The sequence below is a fragment of the Tenrec ecaudatus genome, chromosome 17, assembly GCF_050624435.1.
Source record: "Tenrec ecaudatus isolate mTenEca1 chromosome 17, mTenEca1.hap1, whole genome shotgun sequence".
Lineage (NCBI taxonomy): Eukaryota > Metazoa > Chordata > Mammalia > Afrosoricida > Tenrecidae > Tenrec > Tenrec ecaudatus.
The window spans coordinates 28303244-28323550 of record NC_134546.1 but is presented as its reverse complement, the minus strand read 5'-3'; the positions used below and the strand labels follow the sequence as shown (position 1 = coordinate 28323550).

Genomic DNA, 20307 nt, shown 5'->3' with positions numbered 1-20307 from the left:
ACAACCTCCACTTGCCAATCTTTTCTCACCAATCCTGGCACCCACAGCACTCTCCATGTCTCTGCTGGGTTTGATCCTGCATGGCAAGGAACTCACCGAAACCGCAGACCACCCTTGGAGCTGAGTGTCTTATGAAGGAACAGGGTCCAACTTGAAATCAGAATCAACAGGCTACCTGGGCCAGGAAGTGTATAGGCAAAGTCTCTCTTCTTCAGGGCAGGACAGCTCTCTCAGCCTCTGGAAGACAGAGTCCTCCGTGCCCAGCCCTTCCCCACCCAGCACAGGCTAGCCTTAGCTTTGATGTGTGGCCCCCCAGGCTCTGCCACTGAGTCCCTTCAGGGCCCATCTGGGTCTTCAGTTCCAGTTCCTGACGAGTTACAGCGGTTTGAGGGGCTTCCTTGTCTCTTCCCCGTTCCCGCTTCTCCTCTCTTCTTCCGCCCTTCTCTGCCCACTTCGGTTTCTCAAACTCTGAGGGGCTGGCGGCTTAAGGACACAGGCTGTCCACCTCAAGGCTTGGCACTCCCGAAAGGACTGTGAACTGAATTGACTGAGCCCCTCTCAATATGCCACAGACTCCTCATTTGCATGGCTTATTGACCAATCCCAGCAAGGTGCATACCATCGCATGGCAGGCTGCTGCTCAGGGCCGGACAAAAAGCACCAAGCCAAGTTGTTTAGCGGTTCCCCAGAATGTGTCAATCATCCGGGACAAAAATAACAACAACTCTGGGTAGAAAACTAAGGCAAAGGTAGCTCCCCAGAGCTTATGGGAAAGAAAAAAACAACAACTCTCAAGCTGTTTCTCAAAGAACCAAAGCAAAAGGCCGAATAAAGAAACTCATCTCACTGTCCCCTGAACTGCCTGCGAACGAGCTCAGACCCTCTCCCCAGAGTTTGCAGAGCATCCATTCCCGTTGATTGGGGCCCAGCCATCGCCTCCCCTCAACCTGCTCAGCCAGCGGAAGAAAGAGGAGCCCCTTTGGGGGGCGTGCAGAATTCAGGGTGAGAGAGCTTCATTCTCTTCCTACATACTTTGTCTGCCTCAAGCCAGAGGTAGGGTGCTTCAAGAGAGTCATTCACTAGGACGAGAGGGGCCCGTCTTGCAGGTAAGCTGGAACAGGTCCAGGTAGTTCTAAGTCCAAGACTCAAAACCGGACTCACTGACACCGAGCTGATTCCTACTCAGAGCTACCCTGTAGGCGGGGAGAACCACCCCTGTGGGTTTCTGAGACGGCAACATTTTACAGGAGTAGAAAGCCTCATCTTTCTCCCTTGGAGTGGCTGGTGGTTTGGAACTGCTGACTTTGCAGTTAGCAGCCCCATGCATAACCACCAGGCCCCCAGAGTAGATGACTAGTTTCTGACCCCCTCCCCCCGAAAAATCGACCCATCAAAGTGCTAGAAAGTCACACAACATCCCATGAGAAAGCAAACGCCCACTTCTGGACCACGAGGGAAACCATGGGACCCCCACAGACACAACATAGCTCGGTTCTCACCTCTGCACCGAAATCTACAACAAAGACATTGGCCTTGCCCGAGGTCTGCCTGCACCCCCTTTTGTGAGTCCCATAAAAACCGTGTCGGCACCAGCAACCCACAGGTGGTGTGGGTTTTGGCCTGGGTGATGCAGCTTAGCTGTTGGCCTGGGAGGGAATGCCGTTATCACACGGACCACATCCTCTCCTCAGCTTCCCTTCATTTCGTAGCGAAGTAGAGACAGCCCTTTGCCTTTTGGCAGACACACACACTTCCAGTCGCGTCCTCATCTACAAAAACCCTACCATAAAGTTCAAGGCAGCGGTCTGTCCCAACCGAAAGGACACCAAGGCAGAGTCAATCGCCAAATTGGAAAAACAACAAAGATGAAGCCGGCACGCTCCAGCCCTAGCCTCTGGATCCCACTGATTTCTGTTCCCACGTTCCTGGAGTCTGGCCCGGCACCACGGGAGCCGGAGGCGCCCGGCCAGTGAAGATGTTCATTTCTGCACTCTCTCCGGCCACGTAAGACTGAATGTTCACGAACGCTCAGGATTGAGATGGCATCGCACGTCAGTACTTGCCTGCTTTGGCAGCGGGGCTTCTAGCTGATGAATATGTAAGAGCCGATGGGTAGGTAACACCCTTTGTGGGTTTACCTTCTGCAAAAAAGAAAGAACATGATTTATTCCGACAGCGAGAAATTTTAGATGGATCCGTGGACTCCCTCCTTGCAATCTCTCGCTCTTGAGTTCAGTCGCACCAGTCTCCCTCGTGCTGAATTGTTGATTATGGTAAGAAAGTCGGAGCGGTGCTTTGCCTTCCCAGAGTCCTCGCATTTTAAGATTCTAATGGAATCAATAACCCCTGGGATTCAGAACGGCCTAAGATCAGCCACCTTTATTTTACTCATCACGAGGCTGCGTCCGCTAAGATGCTCATCTGTGTGGCTTTGCACAGCTCATGCAGTCTCCAGGTGAATCTAAAGTGCTTCTCCCGGCTTTCAGGTGATGGAGCTTTTGTCCCTGGGCATGGCCTGTAACGATGGCGGTAGGGGGCTCTACGGGGTGGAGGGCCACCTGCGTCTTTCTCTGATCCTGTGTGCGCTATTTGGATTCGGTGACGCTGAGGCAATCTGGAGGGAGTCAAGATAGATTCGCCTGGATAATAACCTTTGTTACGCCCCCAGAGAGAAAGCGAGAGGTGGGAGGAATGGTAATGCATAGCATGAGAAATAATGGAGGCATTGAAAAAAGAGTTAGCAGGTAGTCAAGGCTGATTAAAGGGGCAACCGAGTCTGACAGGCCGGAAGCGTTGCCCGAGAAGCCTACTGTCTGCAAAATCTTCCTCTAGCCCTGAAACGTCGCCTGAGATATCACCTTTGTTTTGAAAGGAGAAGATGTAGGCAAGGCCCTCGGCAGTGAGGTGGTTAGCCTGACTTGTTCCCTGCTGGATTCTCGGGGCCTGGATTAGAGCTTACCAGAAGGGTGCAATTGGCTGTGAACCCAAAGGTGGCTGGTTTGAACCCACCCAGTGGGAGAAAGATCCCAGTGATCTGCTTCTGTCTTGATGCCAGCCAAGAAACACTGTGGGGCACACCTGGCCTGGAAGTCACGACGGGACTGCCCTGTGCTGGACAGCACAGCAATGAGATGCGCTGATTTGTTTGGTGAGGAGTTTGGCGTCTGGGGAGACCCCGGGTGCAGCAGCTAACCCGCTTGGCTGCTGATGGAGAAGTCGGAGGTTTGAATCCCCCTGAGGAGCCTCAGAAGAAAGGGCTGTCATTCTTGTTTAGAAAAACAGCCATTGCTAAGAGAGCAAGGAAGCCAGAGAAGTGGTGCTACGTGTTGGGGCTTGCCGTCCACGAGATGAAACAAAGTTTGTTCCAACTGTTGATGAAAAACTGTTGGGCTCTGTCCACCTCTGTCCAGTGCACACTCAGCATCGAGAAGACAGCCCTGGGAGGCACTGCCCCCCCTAGCACACCGGGGTCACCTCATGGCTTGCAGTAAATCATATTTAGTGAACACATGGATATCGTTCCAGTCCACAGGAGGGGAATCACTCCCTGTTGAATATGCATTTCCGCTGTCCACTGGGGCAATGCCGTTACAGGATGGGACCTGAGGGGAGACAGGGAGGAGCTGAGGCATGGGGGCGGAGGGTTGTGGAACAGAACCTGGTCCCTGATTTTGCCGAACAGCCTATTGGCAGTAGAGTCATGAAGCAGACAGAGCAACAAGGTTGTAGGGTCTGGGACTGGAAGTAGGAAAATGTAGGTTTCTGTTTCTATTTTGCCGTCCATGAACTGACTCAGTCCCTGCTGCTCTCGATCCGCTCCTTCACTCAGAAAATATGGGCCATGACATGACTCAACTCCTTACACCAAGTTCTAAGAGGCTAGTGGGGGAGTGGGCAGGGAGCTAAAATGTTTGAAAACTATATATCACCTAACCCAGTGCCATCAAGGCGATGTCCACTCCTAGGGGCCCTACAGAACTGCCTGTTTGGGTTTCCGAGACAGTAGCTCTTGATGGGCACAGAAAAGCCCATCTTTTCTTTGGGGTTTGAGGGTACCTTGCAGGATAGCGACCCAACTCCTAGCCCACTAGTGTACCAGGGCTCCTTCGACATCACCAAAGAGGGACACAATTTTTATTTTGGGGAAAATGGAACTCACTGCCATCGAGTTGATTCCAACTCATAGTGACCCTGTAGCACAGAGCAGAACTGCCCCCATCGGGTTTCTGAGACTGTAAATCTTTATGGGAATAGAAAGTCTTATTTTTCTCCTGAGAAGCATCTGATGGTTTTGAACTGCTGACCTTGCTACTGTAGCCCAAGGAGTAACCCACGTTGTCACCAGGGCTCCTTTCTCTCTATTCAAAGCAGGGATGGGGACAACGAGGGGGCTTGTCCCTGTCATCTCATTAAAATGACCCGGGGAGCTGATTCCATTGTTGCCATGGAGACTCCCAACTCAGGGTGGCTCCTGAGTACTACCACCCGTTAGGGTACATAGTCCAGTGCCCACCATTGGTACCCTCTGCAGACCTATCTGAGGAGCAGGCTCGTGGCTCAGGCCCAAGCCTGCGGCACTAGAGGCTGTTACACATCCATCGAAGTCCCCACAGCCGCGCTTCATCACCAGGGCAAAGCACTGACATCATTTCCCTGTGTTTGTCCTTCTTCTCCTGACTGGAATCCCATGACACTGTTTCTATTCAGAAGGAACAGGGAGGTGAGCTCACTAATTGAAACACGTGGCAGGATGAAGCCGTCCCTGCATCAGGGCCAGATCACCCTGACCAAAGAACAGACAGCGTTCTTTTCCCGTTTTCCCAGCTCGCTACGGCCATCGATGGAGGGAGCTCAGTGACATGCAACAATTGGAACTAGGACCCTGGAGGGAGGCCATGGGGGCGCGGGAGCCTTCCGAGTAGGATTCTGGCACACTCCAATTAAACTGGGTGGCCAGCAGCCACTGTGTAACGGGGCCGTGTGCCTCAGTGGCCCCGAGGTGCCCCCGTGCTCCCCAGCCATGTGAGGAACACAAATGTTTATTTTCATTGGCAGACAGGATGGTTGGTTACATATCTCTAATTGGAATGAGGTGAGAGATGGGAGTTGAACTTTATAGGAAATAATCTCAGCAATTGATTTTCATTTGAAAAACCCAGAATGTCTCTACGCTCATGAAATTATTTGTTTTTCAGACTTCAGTTGGGATTCCAGACTTGCAGGCAGGCACTTAAAGAGTGAGACACTTGTACTTTAGCCAGGACTTAGTTCATAAGGATCTATGTGGAAATGCTCCTTCTTCCTTCCAGTGCTCAACAGATTCCTATTCTAGACATTAGCATTTTCTAAGGCCTCGTTCTGAGCTTGGTATCACAGGCAAAGATCCGTATGCCGTGGTGTTGTCCCCACACACACTTACACAGAAACCAGATAAATTTGCACCGTGGGAGGGTAGAATCTGGCAGGTAGGAAGAACGATGTGGACTGCTCAAATTGAGAAAATTCGAAAAAGTCTGCTTGCAGTCGCATTGCAGCTGCGATGCTCGGGGAACAATGGCGCGTGGGGATGCCTACGCGCATGGGAAAACCCCCCAGATTGGAAGACCTGCTCTATTCCGATCGCTTCCCTTCCTGGTTTCAAAGGGCCTTCTGCAGCTGGTTTCTTCTCAGGAGAATCACACATCTCCTCTTGTTGGAATGTCAGCAAAATTGGCTGGAATCTCGATTAATGTTGCACAGAGTTTTCTTGCAGCAGATAGGAGGGTCAAGGCCTAAGCTTTCTGTTCTTATCAGGGTGTATCTCAGAGGTGTTACGTCATTGGAGCCCACCCACACGGAGCTGTGTTATCGATTTTTCTGTGTTTTGGTGTATGAGACCCAGGATTGATAAACCTACAGGGACAGCAAGGTGAATAAGGGTTTCAGGGGACAGGTGAACAGTGGTGGGTGGGGGAGGAGGGAGACGACGTCCAGGAGTCCAGGAAGGAAAAGAATGTTCGGAAACGGAGTGTGGCAGCGATGGTGCACCTGTGCTTGACGTGATTGAACCATGGGATGATAGGTATTAACTCCCAACGAATAATACATTTTTAAACGTTAAAAAAAGAGGTATAAATATATATATGTATATATGTGTGTGTGTATATATATATATATATATATATATATATATATATATATATATATATATATATATATATATATATATTGAATGAAGGGGGAAGTGCAGAGTGGAGACCCAAGGCCCAAGTGTCGGCCAATGGAGATCCCCTCATAGAGGGGTTTAGGAGAGGAGATGGGTCAGTCAGGGTGTGAGGTACTACCGATGAAGAACACAGCTTTCCCCCAGATCCTGGATGCTTCTTCCCCCCAACTACCATGATCCAAATTCTACCTTGCAGGGCTGGATAGGGCAGAGGTTGTACACTGGTGCATATGGGAGCTGGAGGCACAGGGAATCCAGGGTAGATGATACCTTCAGGACCTAGGGTGTGAGGGGCGATGCTGGGAGAGTGGAGGGTGAGTGGGTTGGAAAGGGGGAACTGATTACAGGGATCCACATGTGACCTCTTCCCTGGGAGAGGGACAGCAGAGAAGGGTGTGAAGGGAGACTCCGGATAGGGCAAGATATGACAAAATAACGATGTATAAATTACCAAGGGCACACGAGGGAAGGGGTAGCAGGGAGGGAGGGGATATAAAAAGAGGACCTGATGCAAAGGGCTTAAGTGGAGAGCAAATGCTTTGAGAATGATTGGGGCAGGGAATGTATGGATGTGCTTTATACAATTGATGTATGTATATGTATGGATTGTGATAAGAGTTGTATGAGTCCCTAATAAAATGTAAAAAAAGAAAAAAAAAGAGGTGTAAACTTTAGCTAGACGCTAGGGCGAGGAAAAGATAGGGTTAGAGGGACATTGAAGGCATTGGGTTGCGCTGGCAGGCGAGTGTGGACGCATCAAAAGTATGAGGAGCTTTCAGCTGAACTCCAATTTTCCATTTTCTTAAAAGTTCTTCAGAGTAAGCCCCCGTGATCGTCAGATGTCTCTTGAGAAGGTCTCCCAAGATGATCCCCTTAGAGTGCCCGGAAACTCTTGAGTTGACCTCCTCTGGCTTGAACGGAAGCAGCCCCTGCTTGGACTGGACTTTGCTCTGGAAGGCTCCCTACTTGACCAGGACGAGTGTAGCCCTGAGCCAACGTGTCTGCAGCCCCCACTGACCGCAGGGTTATGTTAAAGATGTTTTGTTTGGAAAACATCTACGTGTGCATGACCTGGAGTCATGGTAGCAATGCTTTTTCAACTTCGCCTCGTGTGAGGGGCTTCAGAAAGTTCCAGGGAAAAAGTAACTAAAAGATAATGGAATTTTTCCACGAACTTTTTGCAGCCCCCTCATATTTCCAGGTTTGGTCTTGAGGCGATTTGTCACTGACAATTCCAATTCATTCCTCTATGATCCTAATTATCAGAAAAATGAGTGCTTCCAATCTTTATGCACCCAGGAGGGCCGTGAACCAACACTGCCACACATTTTGTCCTGTGAGGTCACTTAACCCAAACTGAGCTTAACGTGTTTCTCTAGAAGGTGGGACTACCTGAGACGACAAAGGACGCTCTCCATCGGGGAAGGGACAATGACTGCACACCGTTGGAATAACTCCCTTTATAGCCCGACTGTCCAGCCACTTTCCGAACAAGTATTTTCCCTCCAGAATGATCGAGCACACCACTAGGAAGAGAGAGAGAAAACAAGGTTAAGAATGAAGAGAACAATATTGTTTGATATGATCAATAAGCCAGCGAACCAGCCTTCATCTTTACCTAGAGATAAAGGAGGCAGTGAGCTTAAGAAAAGGCTCATCGAGCCTGCAGCCGCCTCCAGGGACACAGCTGACACCAGGGCTCCCAGGTCAAATGCCTTTCCAATCAGCCAGGAATCTCGCTGTCTGTCTCCGTGCCTCAAATATCATTCTCTTGGTTTCCTCATCCCCCACGAGCTTTATTTAAAAAAGTTATTTTGCTTAGAAATTGTATTGGAAGCTATTTTTGTTGCAGTGAACGACATATACCAGAAGCATCTGCCATTTCAACCATTTTTTTAACCCGCTCACTTCAGCGTCCTTGCGGTTACCCTGCGTGCCACCTACCCTTCTCTCTCTCTCCCAGGTTTTCATCACTCTTAACAGAAATACGCTACCTCTTCAGGGCCCACCTTCCGTTTCCTCCTCGCCTGCGCCCCGACAAGCGTGACTAGACTGCTCTCTACGCACCTGCCGATTTGCAATATTTCATGTAAGCAGGATCCTAGAACATTTTTCTTTTCCTATTTTGGAAATGAACTTGTTTGTCACTAAAGACCCCGAGTCCATTTCAGTTTTGCAGCCCCCACCCCCACCCCCTTTAACCACTCAGACCAGTATTTAGGAATCTGGAGGGATTTTATTATTGTTGTTAGGGGTTTATTTATCTATATTTTTATTATTATGGTTTTTAAAGGCACACACTTTATGTAGTTACACAGTTTCTCTCAACAATTGAAACCAGCAGCGATCTCCCGTTAAGCTCTCTGTAAATGTAGCTCTCTCTCTCCACTCCCTCCACCTTTCTCCCCTCCCTCCTCAATATCCCATCCCTCCCCTCTCTCTGGTCCCAGCCCTGTCCCTGGCCTCCGGGTCATCATCAAAGTCTTCTCTTTTGGTACAAAAACCACGTGTCTTCTCTTATTTTTCCTTATAACAAGGGTGACATTAAATATTTATCTTTGTAAGATTGACTTAAGTTTGCTAAGCACAATGTTCTCTGGTTCTGTCCATCTCTTGTGGTTGTTTTTAGTGCGTGCATAATAGTCATTGTATGACCGTGCCAGAGTTTGATTATCCATTCCTCTATAACGGGTTTTGGTTGTTCCCATGCTTTTTCTACTGGATCATAAGGCATTTGTATTTGCATCTGTTTAAGGAATTGCCACACTGATTCCCATAGTGGTTGGACAAGTCTCCAGCCCCACCAGCAATGTCAGAGCGGTCCTGTCCCTCTGAATCCTCTCCAGCATTTATTATGTTCTGTTTCACTGAATTTTGATAAAAATGATCATGTGAGGTGTGAGGACCTTATAGTTTTAATTGGCATTTCTCTTATTACTAATGAACTTGAACATTTCTTCTTATGGTTGTTGTCTGGCCTGGATGTCGTCTTTGGTAAATTGTCTATTCAGGTCCTGTGCCCATTTCTTGATTGCGTTCCTTTTCTTGTTAAGACACTGTAGTTGTCAATAGATTTTTGAGATTAGCTCTCTATCTGATGTATTCTTATTATTTCCTGCACCCTAAGCTGTGGGTTCTTTTTAACTGATGATGTCCTTTGATGTGCATAAATGTAGTATTTTTAGCAGGTCCCAGGTATTTATTTTTGTCTTCTATTGTGTGGATATACTTCATTATGTTCAGTAGTATCTTTATACCTTGTGTTGGAGTCCACAGTTTGTCCCCATTTTTTCATTGTCGGTGTATATAATTGTGTGGTTTATATTTAAGTCTTTGATCCATCTTGAGTTCATTTTTGTACATCGTGTTAGGTCTTGCTTTATTCTTTTACAGGTGAAGATCCAGTTTTTCCAGCACCATTTGTTGAAAAGGCTATCTCTTGTTCATTTAATATGTTTTAGTCCTTTATCAAAGATTAGGTGTCTAAAGGCACCTGGTTGTATTTCTGGGTTCTTAATTCTAATCCATTGGTCTTCATATGAGGGGGTATCCCCTGAAAAATGGAAAAAAGCTTTCTGGGCAGAGCTTTCGTAGAATCCATTTTTCCTGCTAGACGAGCATCCAGCAATTGGCTCTGAGTTAGCGCACCCAGTGGCATTGCCTGGGAAAGTTCTCTCTGGTCACAGTGAATTTTTTTTTAAAGCAGTTTCCCTCAAACCTCATTTTTTGTGATGGCCGATTTAAGAGAACTGCATGTGGGTGTGAAATTTTGTTTTCTGCTCAGGGAAAATGCCACAGACACTGTTGTGATGTTGAACACAGCTTACAAGGACAGCGCTATGGGAAAGACTCAAGTGTACCAGTGGTTTTCTCATTTCAAAAAAAGGACATGTTGATTGGTGACACACCTCATTCTGGACATCTGTCAACTTCCCGAATGAACAAAAATGTTGACAAAATGTGTGCACTTGTGCTCGAAGACCAACGACAACAGACCGTTGAAGAGATGGGGAAGTTATCTGGACGATGGAGCTCAGTTCAGAGAATTTTAACGGAAGATTTGGGAATGAGAAGGGTCATTGTGAAATTTGTGTCTCAGGTCTCTCTAACCAGGAAAAAGAGTCTCGATTGGAAACATGCTGTGCTTTGAAAGAACAACTCTGAAGTGACCAGACTCTTTTTCCTAAGGTCATGACTGGTGATGAGACACGGTCTATTCTTATAGCAAACATCAACCCCAAAGCAAACAACCATCAAGCCAGTTAAAGACACCTTCATCACCTTGCTTTCCAAAAGCTTGTCAAGTGAAATCAAAGATCAAGACGATGCTCATTTGTTTTTGTGATGTGAGGGACACAATGCATTTGGAGTTCCTTCTACCAGGCCAGATTGTTTATCTAGCTTTCTAGTTAGAGGTTCTGAAAAGATTGCATAACAGTGTGCAACAAAAATGGCCTGATTCGTGGCAGATGGGGGACTGGTTTTGCCACAACGAGAATGCACGTGCTCACGCAGCCATCTCAGTGAGCCTTTTTTTTTGGTGCAAAAACTAGCATTCCTCTCTTGCCCCATGTACCTTACTCCCCTGACCTCACTCAGGGTGATTTATTTTTGTTTTTGCAAGTGAAGAGGGACATGAAAGGACAGCAATTTGACGATGTGGAAGAAGTGAAGAAAAAAATGAGGAGGTGCCATCAGCCATTCAAACAGATGAGTTTTAAAAATGTTTCCAAGAATGGAATCACAGATTTGACAAATGCATGAAGTGTAATGGAGAGTATTTTGAAGGTGATAAAAGTTATTTTGTTAAAAAATTTAAATACATAGCTTTGAAACAAATTTTAATTTTGGGGGGGGGGTACCCCCTCATATCTATCATTGTTCCAGTACTAGGCTGTGTTGATTACTACGGCTATATAATAGGTTTTAAAGTTTAAGAGTGAAAGTTCTCTTACTTAAAAAATTTTTTTTCATAGGGTTTTATTTTTTCTGGGTTCTTTCTTTTCCATATAAAGTTGGTGAAGTTTTTCTATTTCTTTGAAGAAGTGTGGTGAGATGCAGATTAGGATTGGTTTGAATTTGTAAATATTTGTCCTTTTTGTCTGGTTAATTTAACCTATCATAATGGTGTCAAGATTTATCTCTCATGTAGCACACATCAGAATTCTGTTTCTCTTTCTGGCTGAGCAATAGTTTATGATGAGCTATCACATTGTGTCTATTGACAGTTGGTCTGTCTCTACATTTTGACACTGGGGAACAAGTCTCTATGTAAGTCTGTTTTTTCAAGTCTTTTGGGCACGTTTCGAAGAGGAGAATTGCCGATTTAGATGATAATTCTGTTTATCTGTTTTTGTTTTTAGGAATCTCAGTTACTTTTAAGTAAAAGTGCTCTCTTCACAATTTCCAATTTGGTATTGTAAAGTCACACAATGACTCCAGTTATTTCGAAAGGTAGGGTAGCAATTTTGAAAGCAAAATGTTTCTATTCCTTTTATCTGGGGCTCAGGAGGAAAGGTACATAGATAACTTAAACTCACTGAACACGAGCCCCCTGCAGAATGGAAATAGTTTCTTCCATGTCCAGCACTGTACACGATTCCCCATCCTGGTGTGATGGGATATGTTCTAAAGAGATTTACCCCCTTCTTCCCCTTTGTGTTTTTCAGGGACTCCTTTCTAAATATAAATATAACTTTCTAAATATAACTTTCATCATTTCATTACCTTAGTGCTTAAAATAACTCCTTTGAATCTCGGTAATTTATGGCTCAGGGGCTAAAAGAGTATGTAAAACACTTTCTTTCTCGCCCCTAGCAACAAAGGTTGTTATATCCCACCGTCCCACCTTCACAGTGAGTCGACATCTTCAACACTCAACTTCCCATGACATGGCAGGAAAGATGGCGATGACAAGTCTCGACATACACAGCACTTAACTGCTTTAAAAGCATTCCCACTTGCAGCAGTTCAAGGGGGCCTCCCAGCACATCTCCGAGTTGCAGAGCGGAAGGATTATTGTTATTCCCATTTCATAGAAAGTGCTCTCAGATGATTCATCCAGGACTGTAGAGCTGCTAAATTGCAGAGCGGGGATTTGAAAACAGATCTTATTGACTCGAATCGTGTGTCGGTCCCACTCATTCACAGCTGTCTCCTAGGGCTCAAAAAACACAGGCACCTCTGGTGGTAACTGCTCATTACTTCCTGAGGGCTTTGCAGTGTCGCCGCTCTCCAGTGGAGGCTCCACATACATTTAATTCCCTGCAATTCTCCATCTCCAGTGGCCTTGGTCCCACTCCCCTGCAGGGCCCAGGATTCCAGTTAGCCCACCTCTCCTGCCGCTGCTGTTCACCCAGGAGAACTTGCACAGAGAGTTGGCACAGCCTTCAAGTGTCACTCAGATCCCAGTCCCTTGTCACACACAGGCCCTCTGCCAGCCCTCTGTGACCGCCCCCTCGACACTGGAGAATCTTCTCACAGTGGACACTCCGATTTTGTGGTCTTGTATTATTTCCTAACCGGCTTCCTCAGTTAATGGCCCCCACCTAGGTGGGACAACATTTCTTGTGTTCAAAGGACAATAGTTTCTGTTTTCGTATAAGAAGGTCTGCCAGTGGGGTGCGGGGACTTTGAGCACCAGCTTCGCAGAGCCAGGGCTTAAACTTTGAGTGGTACCAGTGGTGGGCTTCGCCTTGGTAGCTTGACATTGATTGATTATTCCTACCACCAAATAAACCCAAACCCAACCCACTGCCATTGACCCGATTCCGACCCACAGAGACCCTGTAGAGGGCTTCCAATACTAAATCTTCACGGGAGCAGACATCGTTCTCTCTGGGCGAAGCTGACCTTTCAATTAGCAGTCCAATGCTGACATGAGGTGCCACCAGGCGTCCTTTACTACTCACTCACTGCCTTTGAGCCACTGCTGACGCATCATGATCCTTCAGGCCAGCATCGAACGGCCCTTGTGGGATTGTGAGATGGGAACTCTTGATGGGAGAAGAAAGTTTTGCCTTTCTCCCCCTGTGTGCCACAGAAGCTGGCAAAGCAGGACCCACTTTCCCTTCTTTATTTACATCTATATGTATGTATATATATAAAAATCTCCTATTTAACAGTTCAGCATATAATTCGAAATTCAGCTTGATATATAGCCTGTTTCCCTGAAAGTAAGACATCCCCCAAAATAAGACCTACTTAGAGTTTTGCCTCGCACTGAAATATAAGGCATCCCTCCGAAAATAAGACCTCCCCCAAAATAAGGCCCCGTGCAGCTACCGTAACTCTGGACAATGGACCGTAGCGGTGGGTGCCGCTGCGCAGCTCACTGTTGGCCACAGCACAGCCAGAGCAGACAGGAAGTGCGAGATCTCTTTTAATAAAACAATACACAATAAATGTGTACCGTATTCTTCTTCATGGAAAAATAAGACATCCCCTGAAAATAAGACCTAGCGCATCTTTGGGAGCAAAAATAATATGACACTCTTGTTTTCGGGGAAATGGTATATATGCACACAAAAATATGCACATACAAGAACCCTTCTAAATGGTTGTGAAAAGGAACCGACAAGCAGAGAACCCATTATCTTTTAATTCATCTTTTCCATGAACGTTTGGGAGAGCTGGTTGTTACTCTACTAGCACACCACTGGCCTGAACATACACACATTTATATGAAAGACGCAGATTCCCGTTACTTGTAATTATTTTGACCCTGCAATTATATTCCCTGGTGACCTGCACCTGTGGAGGTATATGTGTGCGTGTGTGTGCGTGTGTGTGCGTCGTTTAAGAGTTGTGGACAGAAGCACTCTAGTTCCCGCTCTGATTGGGGAGGGTGGGTCATGCTGAGCTCCTCAGGCTTCAAGGAATGGTGGTCAACAGAACTCTTAAGCTGGACCAGAGGCTGGTATCTGGTGAGGGTTGTGTAAGTTGGAAAACTTGAGCTCTGGAAAAGGGACAGATGTCGACCTGTGGGGTTCCCGTGGGATTTTCCTGTTGGGGCAGAGCGAAGTCTCATTTTGTGGGTGGTTTGGCTGGCGAACGTGCATCCTCTTAGATCATCCTGGAGAAGAACGGGCCCTGGAGAGGGCAGTGGGCGGTGAACTTCAGGAGATATAGTGCAAGGGAGACTCCCACCAGGGTCTCCCCAGGAGGTAGATGATGCCTGTGGAGGGAGAGGACCTGAGAGAGGCCCTAGTACCATCCCTCTGACAGGAGGGGGCTCAGAGCCATGGGACTATGGAGCATGTACGTCAGTGTGATCTCCTTTGTCCTATAAGTCCTGCTTGTCCATGTACGTTGAACATATTATCAGCAGAAACCAGTCCCTGGAAAAGGACATCATGCTCGGTAAAGCGAAAGCACAGCTGAAAAAGAGGAAGGTCCTTGACGGGATGGATTGACACGGTGGCTGCAACCAGGGCACCAACAGAACAACGATGGAGGATGGCACAGGAGCTGGCAGTGTGTCCTCCTGCTGTACACAGGGTCACTGTGAGTGCGAACTGACCCGACGACACCTACCCACAATAACACACATCCTGACCGAGCAAAACCACACATCTACTTCTTGCATTCCTTAAAGGGCCCTCCCTGCCCAGTGCTGAAGCCCACAGTGGCCTCCAGCATCACTTCCTCCTGGATTAGTCCATCGTTTGATTTCTTGAGTGCTTCTTCCATGAATGTTGATTGTGGATCTAAGTAAGATGAAATCCTGACCATTTTCATCTTTCTGCTGTTTATCAAGACACTGTCCAGTTGCATGCATTTGGGTTTCTTTACATGGGTTTTCTTGACATTGAGTCGTAATCCATACTGAAGGCTCTAACCTTGCGTCAGCAAGGTGATCCATCAGCAATCAACACGTGCTTCTGCTTTCAGCAAGCAAGGTTGTGCCTCCTGCATCCTAAAGGTTGTTAATGAACTGTGGGGTAGTTAGGTAATCTCATGTCACCTTGATCAAGAAGTGTAGGGGTGGAGTCTAGTCTGTCAATCAGGTCACAGCCTGATAATGCCTCCTGTGGGCGTGGCCTTCTCATGAGGATTCTGGGAATTTCCTCTCTTACTCCCTGGGAGCAGACCACACACTCTATGTCTGTTTCTCCTTCCTAGTGACAAGCCAAATGGAGCCATGCTGAGACATGTGAGAGTGCTGGAGATGCTTCCACCACTACTGGATCCACAAGACTTTGCATCCACTGGCCTGTGATCTTTCTGGATTTTGGCATCATTGCATGTGCGTGTGAGTCTGAAGAGGGATTTGTGGAGTAGTATCAGATGTATGGGCTAATATCGGGCTTATGAACTTGATCTGGACCGGGCTGGGATATTTTCTTAACATACAATTACTTCTTGATATAAAGCTCCTTCTTATATCTATATGAATATCGGTGAATTTCTTTCTTTAGACATTCCGGTCTAATACATGAACTCTCCTCCAATTCTGATGCTGAATTCTTCTTCATATAATCCAGCTTTGGGGATCATTGACTAAGCGTACAGATTGAATAAGTATGCTGAAAGCATCCAACTTTGACACACACATTTCCTTTCCTGATTTCATACCATATGATATCCTTGTTCTGTTCAAATAATCCTCTTGGTCTATGGATAGGTTCCTCATGAGTACAATTAAGTGTTCTGGAATCACCCCCCCCATTTTAATCTATAATTGGCTATGCTGCACACAGTCAAATGCTTTTGCATAGTTAATAAACACGAGTAAACATCTCTCTGGTATTCTCTACTTTCAGGCGAGACCCACCTGGTGTCAGCCTGATTCCCATCCATCATTGCGTGTCCTCTTCTGAATCTTGCATACTTTCTGGCAGCTCCCTGTCAATGTACTGCTGCAGTCATTTGTGGAATCATCAGAAAAATTTTACTTGCATGTGATATTAAGGATATTGTTAGAGAGTCTGAGCATTCTGTTGAGTCATCTTTCTTTGGAATGGTCACACATATAGATCTCTTCCAGCTGATTGGCCAGGTAGCAGTCTTCTGGACATATTGGCATGCCCTCGTGCGTGTTTTCAGCATTGCGTCCAGTGTTGAAACACTTTTTTTTTACATTTTACTAGGGACTCATACAACTCTTATCACCATCCATACATATACATACATCAATTGTATAAAGCACATCTGTACATTCTTTGCCCTCATCATTTTCAGAGCATTAACTCTCCACCTAAGCCCTTTGCATCAAGTCCTCTTTTTTCCCCCCTCCCTTCCCCCTCTCTCATGAGCCCTTGATAATTTATAGATTGTTATTTTGTCATATCTTGCCCTGTCCGGAGTCTCCCCCCACGCCTTTCTCTGCCATCCATCTCCCAGGGAGGAGGTCACATGTGGATCCTTGTAATCGGTTCCCCCTTTCCAACCCACTCACCCTCCACTCTCCCAGTATTGCCCCTCACACCCCTGATCCTGAAGGTATCATCCACCTTGGATTCCCTGTGCCTCCAGCTCCCATATGCACCAGTGTACAACCTCTGCCCTATCCAGTACTGCAAGGTAGAATTTGGATCATGGTAGTTGGGGGGAGGAAGCATCCAGGATCTGGGGGAAAGCTGTGTTCTTCATCGGCACTACATCGCACTCTGACTGACCCATCTCCTCTCCTAAACCCCTCTGTGAGGGGATCTCCAGTGGCCGACAAATGGGCTTTGGGTCTCCACTCTGCACTTCCCCCTTCATTCACTATGGTATATATATATATATTTTTGCATGATGCCTTATACCTGGTCCCTTTGGCACCTCGTGATCGCACAGGCTGGTGTGCTTCTTCTATGTAGGCTTTGTTGCTTCTGAGCTAGATGGCCGCTTGTTCACCTTCAAGCTTTTAAGACCCCAGACACTATCTCTTTTTTTTGAAGGTTCAAGTAATTTTTTCGTGGTCCAATAACCTTTTTTTCAGGCTAGTGCCATCAAACACTGAATTATGACCAAATGAAGAACTTTCCAAATGTCACCTTTGTGCTCCGCCCCCTGGTCTGCGCACCCACTCACCCGGGTCCCTGGGGAATGTTTCGCCTCTGTAAATACAGCGACCCTTCCCCCCCCCCCCGGGCCCCACACAAGGTTCTCAGACTAGGTAGGACCCCAGCAAAGGCTCCTGTCCCTTTAAGGGGGCACTTCTTCCAGAAGAACCTTACCCACCCCCACCCACCACTCAGGGCAATAGAAAAGAGGGTAATCGGATCTCCTCAGAGACCTGGGGGGTGAGCGCGCCACTACCCACAGCCTGAAGCTGAGTCCAAGGCCGACACTATCTCTTTTGATAGGCGGGCACCATCAGCTTTCTTCACCACATTTGCTTATGCACCCGTTTGTCTTCGGCGATCGTATCATGGAGGTGTGCAGCCAGTGATATGATTTTTTGTTCTTTGATGCCTGATAACTGATCCCTTTGGGACCACGTGATCACTCAGGCTGGTGTGCTTCTTCCATGTGGGCTTTGTTGCTTCTGAGCTAGATGGCCGCTTGTTCACCTTCAAGCCTTTAAGACCCCAGACACTATCTCTTTTGATAGCCAGGCACCATCAGCTTTCTTCACCACATTTACTTGTTCACCCGCTTTGGCTTCAGCAGTTGTGTCTGGAGGGCGAGCATCGTAGAGTGCCAATTTAATAAAAGAAAGTATTTATGCATTGAGGGAGTGCTTGAGTAGAGCACCTTAATACTAAACCATAAATATAGACACATAGATCTATTTCCCCATCCTCATATATATATATTTGCATGTACATGTCTTTGTCTAGACCTCCATGAATGCCCTTTGACTCCTAGCTCTGTCCTCCATCACTTTTATTGGCATTTTGCTCATTTCTGGACCCTGGTTTTTCACCAGTACCTTCATTGGCTCTGGATCATATGCTAGCTCTTGAAGTGGTTGGACATTGACCAATTCTTTTTAGTTTAGCGGGTCTGTGTGTTTCTTCTCTCTTCTTTTGATGCTTCATGTATCAAAGCATTATTTAATATTGCAACTCAGAGCTTGACTTTTCCCTTTAGTTCTTCTTGTTTGAGATATGCTGAGTGTGTTTTTCCCTCTCGGCTTTCTAACTTATAATTCTTTACTTTGTCTTCCTGAAGTACCCTTTGATGTTTTCTGTTCAGCCCTCTTACATGATCATTTATTTCACTCTCTTTAGCTAGTCTACATTCTACAGCAAGCTGCAGGGTCTCTTCTGACATCCACTTTGGACTCTTCTTTCTTTCCTGTCTTTCAAATGACCTTTGCTTTCTTTCTGTATGATGTTGATTGTCTCCCTCACATGTCTAATCTTTGGTCATTAGCGTTCAGTGTATCAAATCTGCGCTTGAGTTAGTCTCTAAATCTAGTTCGGATATGTTCCAGATTGTATTTTGGGTCTCACTGACTTGTTTTCCTATTCTGCAGCTTCAACTTGAACTTGCATATGAGAAACTGTTGTTCTATTTCTCAGTCAGGTCCTGGCCATGTTATAATATCGAGTGAAAATGTGATACCTCAAATATGTTCATTGTTTCTTTTTGTTTTGTTCCGTTCATTGTTTCTTTGGTTTGGAAGAACCAAAAGGAATCACCCATTATTAAACATCAGAGCATGGTATATTGTATGACTATCAAATAATTTCATCTACATGAATTCAACGTTCTAAGCAAAGTATGCTACCTCCTGTTCCCAGGTTCGGGGAGTCCTGTCAGGAAAAAAGTACAGGTGTCTCAGGTGCTTTCTTGTCAAGCTTCTTGGTCTCCTTAGTCATTTGAAAACCTGCTTTTTGGAAACCAAAACTGATAGTATCTGAAATGCTTACCTATTTTCCTATAAGACAGTGGTTCTCAACCTTCCTAATGCTGCGACCCTTTAAGACAGTTCCTAATGTTGTAGTGACCCCCAACCTTAACATTTATTTTTGTTGCTACTTCATAACTGTAATTTTTCTACTGTTATGAATCAGGAGACCCCTGTGAAAGGGTCATTCAACCCCCAAAGGTTGAGAACTGCTGCTATAAGATGTCCCTATCATCCTCCCTGTGGACAGTGATACTTCTTCCCAGATAGAATCCCCCACTCTATTAGTCAGTAATTCAGGAAGCATTCAGACTCTTTCTAGGACCCTCTATCCTTCTTCCTCCACTCCAACCCTGGGTTCTTGAGTCCTGTCCGTACCCTTATTTCCTTCTGCAGCGTGTCTCGATCTGTCATAAAACCTTTCCCAACTTTGATGGCTTCAAAGTCAACATCCCCACCCGTCCTCTGGTGCTACACTGAACCCAAGCACTATGTTCTTATGTACAGAGTTATTAGGGTTCTTGACTGGAAGGCAGGACATACGTTCTAGCAACAGATGTTTCATTCCATTCCCTATGGGGCCCTGACAGCACTAGAGGGGTGATGCTGCTGGAGGGAAAGGGTCACGGGGTGGGTGATTGCCATCATCATCATGCTGACATCTTGGGCAAGGGCAGACTTATCCCCGTGTCTCTGTCCTGCACAGAAAACATGGAAAGACAAGGGACAGCTAGCAAGCGCCAGAGGAAGCGTCTGGCATCCGTCTTGGATCACAAGCGGAAAAGCACAGGTGATCTTAAGGGGGCTCATGCTGGGAAGCAGATGTCAGCTCCTGTACTCGAGAGCCCACATGGACTCAATGGTGATGACTGTGTGGGTGGAACTGGCTAGGTGTGAACGCGTGCCTGAGAGGGTGTGGGGAACATGCATCTGTGTACAGTAGGAGAGAGGCTATTTTGTGTAAAGGGCATGTACACGTATGTGTGGGTATCGACTTGGACACCTATTTCGTTTTTGCATGAAATTGATCTCAGCGTGAAAGATAAATATTTTTAATTGAGATTGGCCTTGGGAAATCGTATGTGCGCTCATGTTTCTTTAATATTCCGTTATTCCTCTTTAATAGAGCTTAAGGATTTCTGCTGCCGTTGGTGAGCCAGTGAGCTCTTTGTCCCTGTGGGGTTTGAGGAGGAGGGGGGAGGTCTGTAGAATGGACTAGTGATGCTCAGACCTTATTTTACATATTTATTTTTCACCTTTTTTGTATTTTATTTTTTCATCCATTCTCCACATTTCAGAGAGGCTGCTGACGTTC

General features: G+C 46.5%; 1 protein-coding gene across 1 annotated transcript in view; it reads right to left on the bottom strand.

The window, feature by feature from the left end:
- Window positions 1-20307, bottom strand: part of VIT (vitrin) — a 78782-nt gene that overhangs the window by 55724 nt on the left and 2751 nt on the right. The window contains 2 exon segments of the mRNA XM_075536075.1: window positions 1938-2141; window positions 7598-7731. Coding sequence (XP_075392190.1) covers window positions 1938-2141; window positions 7598-7731 — 338 coding nt within the window.